Below are 13261 nucleotides of genomic sequence, written 5' to 3' on the forward strand. Positions count from 1 at the left end.
CTGCAAGTGGCTTAATTTCATTCTGTGAAGGAGAGGAGGAGGAGATTGCAAGCTGATCTGCATGTTTAAATGTGGTAAATTTACCCTACCCATGGCCTTCTCAACAAGTGGTATCTGAAGGGAGCTGTAAATAATTCTTGTCTGCAGTTCACAAAGAACTCACTAAAACATGGACAACCCTCAAAGTGGGGACTCTATTGTAGGCCAATTCATAGTTCAGCCCCAGAGCAACATCTCCATATCAACTGTCCCAAGATGATTACAGTTTTCCTGGGCCTAGAAACCTTCCTTTCAGCCTTTAAGAGGTACCACATCCTTGTCCAGTCAGACACCATAACGGTGATAGCCTGCATCTCCTATTTTATCTCGTATTAGCCAACTACTCAAGGTAAGAGTGAGTCATGTGCCAGGCAGTCTGAATCTTGACAGTGTAGCAAGTTAGCTCAAAAGGGAAATATATATAAATAATTACAATTATTTTTGATAAATTTTTAATGATTTATATCAGCTTCCAGTAGTAATGTAGCAGGATTAAATTTCTAAACTATTAACTAATCTGTTCGGTGTAAGTTTGTATCAACTCTAAGAAAGGATATTTTCCTGGTAGGAAAACCAGAGAATGAAGCTATGAAAAAAGTCAGCCACCTGAGTAAAATCTATAATGGGGTCTACTGCTTATATTAAACCTCTGTTTTGTTACGTTAAATGTACAATACTTGCAATCTGTGGTTGGGGTAAAGGAGTCTTTGATGATACTTCTCCCTGTTCTTAGGCAGCATTTGTTAAGGGTAACACAAAACCAGTGATGTATTGGGCGCTGGAGGGCTTTCTGGTCTAAAACCACACTGTAATGCAGATTCAGGGCAACAGTAAAAGTCAAGTCAAGTAGGATGTAGGGGGACACGTGAGCTTCCCTTAGTTTACTGAGGAAGTAAAGGTGTCATTGCACCTTTTTGATCAGAGTAGAGGTATTAAGAGTCCAGGAAAGATCCTCAGAGAGATGGACACCAAGTCACTTAAAGCTAGCCATGTGCTCCACTTTAGCCACATCAATGTAAATGGTGCTGTGGTCTTTTTCAATTCACTGGTGGTCTACAATAAGTTATTTGGTCGTCTGGGTGTTAAGAACAAGGTTGTTGTTGGCAGACCACATTGCTAGATGCGGACAATCACTGTGGTGTCATCTGCAAACTTGATAATGAGCCATGCACAGGTATGCAGTCATGGGTGAAAAGAAAGTAGAGGACTGGACTCAGCATACAGCCCTGTAGTACCCCAGTGTTTAAGGTGAGGATGGTGGAGGTCTGATTAGAGATTCTAACAGACTGTGATCTGTTTGTAAGAAAGACCAGGGTCCAGTTACAGAGGGAGGTCACAGAGATCCAAGATCACAGAGATTAAAGATCAGCTTTGATGGCATCAGAGAATTTAAGGCATAATTGAAATCAAGGAATAGCATCCTGACATATGCCTATATCCAGGTGCATCAGAGTAGAGTGGAGAGCCATTGCATCCGTAGTTGGATTTGTAGGTGAATTGATATGGGTCCAATGTTGAGGGCAAACATGTTTTTAGATGAGAGAGGACAAACTTTTTAAAACACGTTGCAACAAAGAGAATAAGAGCAACAAGACAGATGACATTGAGGGCCACTGCAACTGCATGTTTTGTTACAGGTGAATTGGTTGCATTTTTAAAGCCGTTGGGAGCAATGGCTTGTGCCAAGGTAAGGTTTAAAATTAAATGTGAAGACCTCAGCTAGCTGATCTTAAGCACTTACCAATAAGTATCAATAACTTTATGTATATTCACCTTTCACAAGGTTGAGCACACGTCACTAGTGGAAAGTGTGAGCAGCAGGTTATCAGGAAGGGAACACAGCTTTGATGTGTGGACCTGTGTTTCCATGATTGAAGCGAGCATAAAAGTTGTTCAGTTCATCCGGGAGTGTGGCATTGCTGGTTTGGGGTGTGCTATTTGCTGGTTTATAGACTGTGAGGTCATGGATGCCAGTCAACATGTGCCAAGAGTCGTTGTTTTTAAATCTATTCTCACTGCGCAGTTTGTAATAGTATTTAGCAGACTGAATTCCCCTCTTCAGACTGAAACTGGATAAGTTATAGTTTTGAAAGCACTAGATTTGAAAGCAGCGTCGCATGACTTCAGCAGGAGCTGGACTTCCTTGTTTCATCCAGGGTTTCTGATTGGGGTACAATTTAATTTCTTGTCATCGTATCTGTTGATATGATGCACAACAGAGCTGCGTTAGGTATTTATATCTGTGTCGAAGTCCAGTGTGGCTCGAAAGGCATACCCATTCCAGTCTGTGTTTTGAAACTGCTGTAGTCTGATTCTTCCAGCCAAACTTTAACAGCCCTCACAGTGGGTTTCAGATGATGGGGGTGTATTTGGGTAACAGGAACAGGGAAAGGTGATTAGAATATAACTAATGGTTTCATTTATTAGCTTGTTAATGTAGGCAATTAATGTTGTAATTTAAATCTGTTAAAATTATTTACTGCTGGCATAGTTGGCCAACCCACTAATAACTGTTATATTTGTCAGTTTTGTCTTGACAAGAAGAGTATTTATTCAATTGCAAAATGTCTGTACAATCACATCAAACTGGAGATGTTTCAGATGTGTGCTCCAGAAAAGTGCTCATTAAGTGCTCATCAAGAAATATGGATATTTATTGTACAAAAATGCATAGAATCACTACAGGAAGACTTTATTCACCCCCTTGAGTCATTTGAGGGATCTATTATTACGAATACGCACATGTTATTTCACGTCTTCCAAAATGTGGTGGCTATCACCCTTTTAAACCCAGAGTGATTTTCTTAACCCTTTTGAAGCATGAAATATAGAATAAAACCGGACTGCAGGGCCTCTTCTATATACTCCTCCATTGCCTGACTTTCAACTCTGGAAAGAGGATACACCTTGCTCCATGGAGGCATGACATTGGGCAGGAGGTCTATTGCACAGTCCCATGTCTGATTAGGGGGTAACTGCGTTGCTTTAACTTTACAGAACACATCTAGGAGGTCCTGGTAGCATAAGGGGATGTTATCTGGCTGTTGAATGGCCGGACTCTCAATACTGGTAGTCATACAGGGTGCAGGTTTATAAGGGAAACAGTGAGCATGGCAGAAGGCAGACACACCCATGCTGTGATGACCTGCTTCACCACAGTAATATCACAATTTATGAATGCGGCTCCTCTCTCTCTCTCTCTCTCTCTCTCTCTCTCTCTCTCTCTTTTATAGTCGGGAGTTATTGAATTGCATGGGTTCCTCAGAGGTGGGTTCTGGTGAGGCAGCTGACTGGAAAGTGGAAATGGATTCGTGGTGATGTTTTTTGCGTCTAGGGTGTCGCATCAGATTGTTGATCTTAATGGTTAAGGTGACGAAATCTGAATAGGACAAATCCTCACCCTTACATGCTACCTCAGTTTGTAGATCTGGTTACAGACTGTTACGAAACGTAGCTTTTAGGGCCACACCATTCCATCCACTTTGTGCAGCGAGAATTCAAAATTCTATGGCATAGTCCACTGCTGAACGGTTACCCTGCATAAAATAACAGGGAGAGATGACCAAAAACAGGGTTGTTGTTTACCTCAGTCTTTGGTCTCTTTTTTGTCTCACTACATCTCGGGCTGAGAACAACCCAGCTACTGATGGTACAGTGTCAAACCCTACTCTGAGCCCTTTATCTTGCTCCACATACATTTATATCTTTCTCCTCCTTTCCAGCATTGCCATTGTTTGTTCTCTTGTCTGCATGAAGACTTTAAATCAGGATCTTACTGCTGGCTGTTTGAATCCCTTTTGGTCAAGGTTTTGTTATGGCCCACATTATTAGTAAGACAGAAAATACAAGTTTGTAAACCAAGTTTTGTTCAATTACCATTAGTCATGGTGTTAGCTTTCACTGCTATGCTGATGATACTCAGCTCTATATTTCAGCGCAGCCTGGTGATACACACCAAATTGAGAATCTAACAGAATGCATAGTCGATATAAAAAGCTGGATGATGAGTAACTTCTTAATGTTAAATTCTGAAAAAACAGAGGTGCTAATAATTGGACCTAAAAACCCCACATATAATAATCTAGAACACAGCCTATCACTTGATGGCTGCTCTGTTAATTCTTCATTGTCAGTTAGGAACCTAGGTGTGCTGTTTGACCGCAATCTTTCCTTTGAAAATCATGTTTCTAGCATCTGTAAAACTGCGTTTTTCCATCTTAAAAATATATCTAAATTACGACCTATGCTTTCAACCTCTAATGCAGAAATATTAATTCATGCGTTTATGACCTCAAGGTTAGATTATTGCAATGCTTTATTGGGTGGTTGTTCTGCACGCTTAATAAACAAACTTCAGCTAGTCCAAAACGCAGCAGCCAGAGTCCTTACTAGAACTAGGAAGTATGATCACATTAGCCCGGTTCTGTCAACACTGCACTGGCTCCCTATCAAACATCGAATAGATTTTAAAATCCTATTAATTACCTATAAAGCCCTGAATGGTTTAGCTCCTCAATACTTGAGCGAGCTCTTATCACATTATAGTCCTGCACGTCCGCTGCGTTCTCAAAACTCTGGCCATTTGATAATACCTAGAATATCAAAATCAACTGCGGGCGGCAGATCATTTTCCTATCTAGCACCTAAACTCTGGAACAATCTCCCTAACTCTGTTCGGGAAGCAGACACACTCTGCCAGTTTAAATCTAGATTAAAGACACATCTTTTTAACTTAGCCTACACATAACACACCAACACACCTTTTATTATTCAAATCCGTTAAAGGATTTTTAGGCTGCATTACTTAGATTTGCTGGAACCGGGAACACTACTCTAAAAATACGATGTACTTGTGACATCGTAAAAGAAATAGCATCTACGCTAATATTAGTCCTGTTTCTTTCTCAATCTGTTTTCACAGTTTGTATCCAGACTAGATGGTGGATCAGCACCCAGAGATTATGTTCATCAGAGACCAGAAAACCTAGATGCGCCCGTCGACAGATCACCAGATCCTGATGCACACACACACACACACACACACACACGCACACACTAAGTCATTTACACTACCTGACACAGCTGCGTTTAAAATTGAACTGGAGGTTAAGTGCTGGGCGTCCGGTCAGAGGAGAACTGACCCCAACTGAGTCTGGTTTCTCCCAAGGTTTTTTTTTCTCCATTCTATATGCATGGGGTTTTGTTTCCTTGCCGCTGTCGCCTCTGGCTTGCTTGGTTGGGGACACTTAACTTCTAGTGACTATCGTTGAATTGACTACAGAGACCGTCTCTGCATTTAATAAGAAATTGGTCACTCTCGTCACTATATATCCCTGTCATTATACTGTACAGTGCTTTGATGCAACCTGTGTTGTTAAAAGCGCTATATAAATAAAAATGATTGATTGATTGATTGATTGACTAGCTTTAGCTAGGGTAATAGTGTTCACCACAACCTGTAGAAAATCACGTTTCTCCAAATTGACTCCAAATCATCTGGATCGCCTTGGGGTGGAGTCACCATTCTCTGGGAAAACTGCAGTGTGCAATGATCTGAACTCCGAGTAGGAGATGGTGGGTGAGCTGTGACATGCGGTGTGATCGTAAGGCCCCTGGTGGTTGACATATGACACAGCCGCAGTATTGTCCGTGTGGACATTCAGAGAATTCAAATTGTGTTACTCTCAGACCCTAGATGAACAATAAAAATATACATATTACAGATAAATGAAAAAAAAAAAAAATATATATATATATATATATATATATATATATATATATATATATATATATATATATAAGAACAACTATACAATTATATACAGATATGGATAGTATAAATAAATAAAGGCACTTGGCAGATTGGAGTGCAAACCAGCAAACAGCTTATCGATGTAAAATATACTCAGAGATAAGTCCGATGTTTTTACTTGGTCCTGGGATGTGAGAGTATGAGGTTCAGTGGTCAGTGGTGCATGGGGGCAAGGAGAGGAGGGGGAGAAGGGGCAGGGATGGAAGAGAGTTCAGCTTCCTGACAGCCTGATGTATGAAGCTGTCCTTTAATCTACTGGTCCACAGTCTTCTCCCTGATGGCAGTAGACTGAAGAAGCTGTGTGTCGGGTGGGTAGAATCACCTGCAATGCAAAGGGCTTTGCGGGTGAGACAGGTGTTATAAATGTCCTGGAGGGATGGGAGAGAGATGCCAATGTTCTTCTCAGCTGCTTTCACTATGCGTTGGAGGGCCTTTCGGCAGGACTTGTTGCAGGCTTGATGCAGCTGGTTAGGATGCTCTTGATGGTGCCTCTGTAGAAGGTGCACATGATGGGTGCTGGGCTCTGGCTCTTCTCATTTTGCAGTGGAAGTAGAGATGCTGCTGTGCTTTACTGGCCAGTGCTGTGATGTGAACACCCAGGAACTTAGTGCTGCTCACTGTCTTCACAGCCACACTGTTGATGGTGTGGAGTAGCATGCTGGGTGTTCACTCTCCTGAAGTCAACAACAATCGTCTTCGTCTTCCACGTTCAGAATGAGATTGTTGTGTCTGCACCACTCAGCCAGGTGGCTCACCTCACTCCTGTAGTTTGACTCAGGGATGCTGCTGATTGTGCCTTCGACACCACCTGGAACAGCTTCTGTTTCAGCTTCTCGACTTTGTTTGCATAGCACTTCAAAGCTCGTAGTCATAAAACTGTCGGCTCTGAAGCACATTTCAATGAGTGTTTACACCTATACCCACGTAACGGCGAGGGGCTCAGGATTAGTTAACCACTAGACAAATTTTATTGGCATTTTCTTATAATCAGAACTAATCAGGGCTCCAAGCAAGAGCCCAGTCTGTCGCCACGACATAACTCGTAGTGATGGACAAACAGGGAACTGATGTAAACCTTCCCTGCCTAAATTGGTAAAGCTAGATAACCAGATAAGATAACCAGTTTGTTAACCAAACAATCAAAACACTTATCTGATAAATGCTTGCTGATCATGCTTGTTAACACAGATTGACTGTTGGTAACCTTCCCTGGCAAAGCAAAGGATAACATAAATGGGTAAATTAACTCATTATTTTAAAGTATAAGGCTCAGGGCACTGTAATAATACTTGTTGCTGTTGATTTTGCTAAAATATTTTTGTTAAATTTTAATCCATAATTTCACAGACGGGGGGCAGGATTAGGTATATCACACTGCTTTTACAGTCTATACTCAGGGTATGTACTTTATTATTCTTGTGGTTTTGTGGTTGGTTACTAAGCTATGATTATGATGTTTGAAATTATTATTTCTCACTCACAGGCACGAGTGATGGCCACCATAGGAGTGACGCGTGGTTTAGGAGACCATGACCTCAAAGTCCATGACTCCAACATCTATATTAAACCATTTCTGTCATGCTTTCCAGAGGTGAGCAGGGTTTAAAATTAACAAAAATTAAAAAGTAATAAAAAATTAGGGCAAAAATAAGCTGGGGTGAGTAATGCTATGAAGTCACTTGCAAAATCAGTTCAAATTATGTCTTTGGAAAATATTGCCTTTGAAAAGTTCATGCAAGCCAAATCTACATGTTACTTTTGCAACTACTGAACATGTGAGACGGCATGACAGAATAAAGCCAAATAAAACATATGCAAAGTGATGAATTCTGGTTAAACTAACTTAGTTTTTAACTGAAGGATTCAGGCTAGTAATATGCAATTAGAAAGAACAAGATAAGATTCAATATATCACATAAAGAGTGCAATTTAAAAAAAAAATTTGGCATGCCAAACTCACTATCTGGATCTCTCACTTTGTGTTTTTTAATCACTAGCCTAAAACTTTGCTGAATTGAGCTATACTTCCTCTGCAGGTGAAAGTGTACAACTTGACACAATATGAGCATGGAGCAGATGATGTTTTAGTGATGGGAACTGATGGCCTGTGGGATGTACTTTCCAATGAGGAAGTAGCAGAGACTGTCACCTCATTCCTGGTCAACTGTGATCCTGATGACCTTCACAGGTTTTTACATTTATGTACAGAGCTGTTGCAAGGGCTGTGCAAAGTATTATCACACGGCCTTGTGATTCAAAATCAAAATCCCATGATGTTGAGTAGTTTGTGGTACTGGTTATTTACAATTTGTACATAAGACAACTAGCATGTATCTTACCTTGAACTCTTTCACCATTAAAACTGAAGCATCACATTGGAATTCAAACAAATAGACTGCTGACCAGTCTAAATATAACATTTTTGTAACATTTCACAACATACAGTGCAGCAATGCAGCATCAAGAATATCAAATGATACATGTCCTCTTCAGTGTTTACTGATTAAAGGAATGCCAATAGCATAGCATAACACAATGATATCACTGACAGACATTTTATTTAAGAATTACATAAAAATTCTTACCTAAAAACAATTGTTCTCAGGGCATATACTTTACCTGTTTTTTCTCTCATAGGTACACAATGGCAGCCCAAGACCTGGTAATGCGTGCCAGAGGGGTTCTCAGGGAGCATGGCTGGCGAATCAGCAATGATCGACTTGGCTCTGGGGATGACATCTCTGTTTATGTAATTCCCCTGATGTATGGTAATCGTCAGCTGTAGTGTGGGGTACTGTTACTATACGTGTACACATCCTTCCTCCCCTCACTTTTTGGATCAGTATAATGATCTCAACCATCAACTTAGAAGTGTTTTTCCATGTTCTTGCCTATTTTAAGGAACACTTTGATTTGGAGATTTGAGACAATGACAGTAGCCTAATATTGATATGAATTTACCTGACATACTGTAGTTGAAAATATTTGTATTTTTCTTTTCAGTTTTTACTATATCCACCCAAGGTTGCACTGTAATAGTGTTTTCATGTTGGTTTGACCCTTCTGTCCTCTGTAGCAGGTTCCCAACATTTTTACAGGACACCCCTATTTTAACATTCTACATCCATAATAACTCAACCAACAAATACTACTTTATTAAGTATTACATCAGCCTATACAGGGTCTTCAGTAAATTAGACTTGTGCATATAACCTCATTCGGATCCACAAAGGGCACGAGTGGAAGACAGCCTTCATAACCCCTGCTGGGCACTATGAATATCGGGTGATGCCGCATGGGCTTTCAAACTTACCTTCCATCTTTCGAAATTTCATGAATAAAGTCTTCAGAGACACAAATTTGAGATGGTTTGTACTCATCTAGATTGATCATATCCTTATCTACTTACCCAATCTGCCTGAACACTGGTGTCACGTCACCCAAGTCCAAGAAATTGGTTGATATCAACATAAGGATAGCTGGAGCCAGTTTCTACCCTAGGACAAATATGCCCAAAATTCCCTCAAAGCACCACTGGTCTAACCCCTTGGTTACTAACCCCCTCTGTTTTCCTGGACTGGAGATCAAGACCCAGCGGTAGATTACTGGTTCCGTGAGCATGAGAGGCTATGGGACTCAGCTCACGTCCATCTTCAGCAGGCAGTTCGGGGAGACACAAGAAAAATAAAATAGCAGGAAGATAAAAAAAACAAAACAATATTAGATAGACAATAAACACAAGATCCTCAGATATATACCAACTATCACAAAGTATATGCCCTGGCAAATAAGTGCCTTCTCAGGAGTGTTTTATGACCTAGGGGTGTACAACATCTAATTTCCATTGGCAAGTCTGATTGTCTGTTTTACTGTAATTTATTATTCTGTTAAATCATCTACAAATATTACATTTGTAGATGATTTAACAGAATAATAAATTACAGTAGTCCAATCTTGACATAATAAAAGCATGTTTAACCAGCATCAAAAAAACAAAACCAAGAAAGTTTATATGTTTGTGATATTTTTTATAACTGAAAACATCCTGCCTTTACCACAGAGTTTACTAGTTTATCAAATTTAAGTTCTGAACTGGAAAAAAAACACTCCCAGTTTTATTACATGCTTATGCAAATTTTCAGTAGGACCAGTAAACATAAAGATGACAGTATAATAGAGACATAATAGGCATTCTGTTTTTGTCTCAATTAATTGTAGAAAATTGTGCCATCCATAACCTAATCTCATAATAGCAAGTATACCTGACTCATCACAATTACCTGGTGTAATGAGGACGCAGAAGGTGTGGTAGAATCCATGTTTGGAAGTTTTAATGAAGACTAAGACAATAGACATAAACAGTAAAACAGTACAGGGTTGATACCAGGAAGACAGTCCAAACAGCAAACAGACTTGAGGAAGATCCGAATACGATGTCAGTAGGCAAACACAACAGGCAAACAGAATCCAAGAGACGAAGGAGAATCAAACAGGCAAGGTCATACCTGTGGTAGCAATCAGAACAATGGGAAACAACACTCGGTAAGGCAGTAAGACTAGCAATACTTCACAAAGCATAGGTGGAAGAGTTTAAATAGCTCTCAAAACAGGAAGTTACCCATGAAGCGGTAACGGATGAGTCGAGCTAGTATTAGGGTGAGGGTTCCCTCTGGTGGCCAGGCGTTATACCTGCATTCAGTGGAAGATGAGGTTATGCATCATCTGCATAAAAGTGATATGATATATTGTAATTCTGACAAATAAAACCAAGCGGAAGCATATATAAAGAAAATTAAATGGGCCCCAAAATTGATCCCTGAGGAACCCCACAAAACGAAGCAAGTAATTGCCCAACTGAACTACAGACCTGCTGTATTTTAAGTAAGAGGCAAACCATTTTCCTGAATGCCCACCCATTGACTTATTTGATTTAAAAGGACATCATGATTAATCATGATTAAAATGCTGCCTTTAGTTCAGGAAGAATAAACATGGCACCCTTTCCTGAATCTAGAGGAAGTATTCTAAAAGTCATTGTGGACTTTTAAAGGGCAGTCTCTGTACTTTATTTTGATCTAAAACCAGACTGAAATTTATCTTAAACTAAATTTTTAAGAATCAGATGATAAATTATTATATTAATTATAATTAATTGATATTTTTATTTAAAAGGGAGCTTAGAAATAGGGTCATAGTTATTTAATACTGATCCAGTCTAGTCTTTTTCAAAAGAGGTTGTATTATAGCATGTTTTAGGCAAAACAGAACTATAACATTTATGAGGCTGCTGTTAATAATACTGATAATGTTTGGGCCTACAACATCTAAAACTCGAAGAACACAAGAGGAAATTACATCTGATACATAATTTGTGGGTCTTAAATGCTAATAAGGAATAATGAGAGGTAGGCTGAATGCTAGCTCTGCTTATCTTGATATTACTGATAAAAAATTTATTAGTGAATTGCATTAATTGTAAATTGATTTAATACAGAATTTATTGTACTAAATAAAACTTTTGAATTATAAGAATTCCTAATAAATCAGTCTAACAATTTCATAAGATACTTGAAATTTATATTTGTCCTTTATATTTTTCTGTGATTTTATCATGGTAGCACTCTTGCTGTCTGTGTAGGGTCAGAAGGCTCTCAGATTTCGTCATTTATATCATAATTTGTGTTCTGAAGTTCTCAAGGATTATAACCATATTAGGGTGAGTAATTACTAACAGAATTTTCCTTTTTGGAGTGAGCTATGCTTTTAAAGACCCATGTCAAAACCAAATTCATGATAAATATCATGACACAAAAATATTTTTAATATTTTTTAAAGTATTAAAAATGCAGTTTTTATGCTCACTACTGTTATGTCTTGACTTATAAAAAGTAAAGACAATCAGAAGGGGCACCAGCACTCATAAAGAACTTTTATAAATTCAAAAGTAAATGGCACAAAATACAAAAAAAGTAATTGGTTTACAGTCACTTGGCAGGAATTAGGAGTGTCTCTCTCCATATCTGTTGGGTAAAATGGGAGACATCATTCTGCACTTGTGTTAAACTTCAGTGTTCAGGCTCTGCATCACCTCTTGGACTGCCTCAATATGTTCATGGATGACATTTGTATTGCCACGTAGGAACACATCCGCAAACTTGGTGTGCAACCTGGCTACATCAGTGGGCCGAGCTCCCAAGATCAGAACAAGAAGATTGGATTTGATCCAAGATGGTCCTCTCCACTGCCTTTGTTGGCACAATCAGTACCACCTAATTCCAAAATCTCTTGAGATGGAGGTGTTTCATCTGACATGCTGCACAATTTGTCTATAAGCTCATAATTGAAATTCCGAACTCCTTGTGTGACCTCAAAGGGCCCTTGTTACTTAATTAAGAACTAGATATCGGGAACAGTACATGCACTGTTTAATAAGGGAGTACAACTGATTTGCAATGGGATGCAAATCAGTTGTACTCCCTTATTATACAGCCTGCTTTGACTATACTGGACCAGTCCAAGATATGCTGAGTTACGGTTTATAGGCCTCTTTAAGAATGTTATTGTACAATGTAGTTTTCTTCAAATATGGCTTTTGATATAAATGTTTGATACTATTGAAATTTCATAAAAGTTTCACAAAATATCACAAAAATATTACTCAGTTTGTCAAAAAAAATCTCTTCACTGTGTAAAGTAAATATAGATGTATTCCTATTAAAGTTACAAACATGATTTAGTCAGAAATAGTGAGAGATTTTCTGTTTTTGTATTTTATTTTTTTTTTGTCATTAGACAAAATGCATAGATACTGACACATGCATTTTTCTTTTTCAACTTGTTCCAGATTTATCATGCCACTCTCACCACACTCTTCAGTTTTTGCAGCTACCTGTGAAGATTATTTAAGTATTCAGTTATTCAAGTATCACACACCTTGTATTTTCTTTGAAAAGCTTGTTTGTTTGTGAGACTCAGACATGAGACATCAAGTGAGTAAGGATCAAACGAATTTCATGAAAAAGACTATTTTATTGAGGTTCTGTCCCTTGGTATTTGGCTTCCATATGAAGATTTATAGTTTGTGTTGTGATAAGTGACTTTGTATTTTTTGCACAACTGTTTGTTTTGGATTAAGTTGTAGACCCCAGGAAGACTATCATCCACTCTGTGCAAGCTAATGGGGATCCAAATAAACAACAAACAATGACCAATAAACTTGTTCAGTGTTCTGTAAACCAAAAATGTCTGTTTGACGGGTGTTGGGTGAATAGTTTATTAAAAAGTACATTTGAAGGGTTTCCCCACCTAAGCAAGCCAGAGACTACAGTGGCATGGAACCAAAACCCCATCCATTACAGAATAAAAAAAATAAAAAAAAACCTTGGGAGAAACCAGGCTTGATTTCCAGTT

At 38.8% G+C, this 13261-nt stretch overlaps 1 protein-coding gene across 3 annotated transcripts in view; it reads left to right on the forward strand.

The window, feature by feature from the left end:
- LOC122343376 (protein phosphatase 1H-like) overlaps window positions 1-11515 on the forward strand; it is a 54950-nt gene extending 43435 nt beyond the window's left edge. For 2 of the 3 annotated variants that reach the window (XM_043237803.1, XM_043237804.1), the window contains exons 8-10: window positions 7335-7442; window positions 7888-8039; window positions 8489-11515. In XM_043237803.1, coding sequence (XP_043093738.1) covers window positions 7335-7442; window positions 7888-8039; window positions 8489-8636 — 408 coding nt within the window. In that variant the 3' untranslated portion in view covers window positions 8637-11515. Of the gene's footprint in view, window positions 1-7198; window positions 7250-7334; window positions 7443-7887; window positions 8040-8488 lie in introns of all 3 variants that reach the window. The other variant, XM_043237801.1, reaches the window with a different exon arrangement.
- The last annotated feature ends 1746 nt before the right edge of the window (window positions 11516-13261 follow it).

Source organism: Puntigrus tetrazona, chromosome 4 (genome assembly GCF_018831695.1).
Source record: "Puntigrus tetrazona isolate hp1 chromosome 4, ASM1883169v1, whole genome shotgun sequence".
NCBI classification, from domain to species: Eukaryota; Metazoa; Chordata; class Actinopteri; order Cypriniformes; family Cyprinidae; genus Puntigrus; species Puntigrus tetrazona.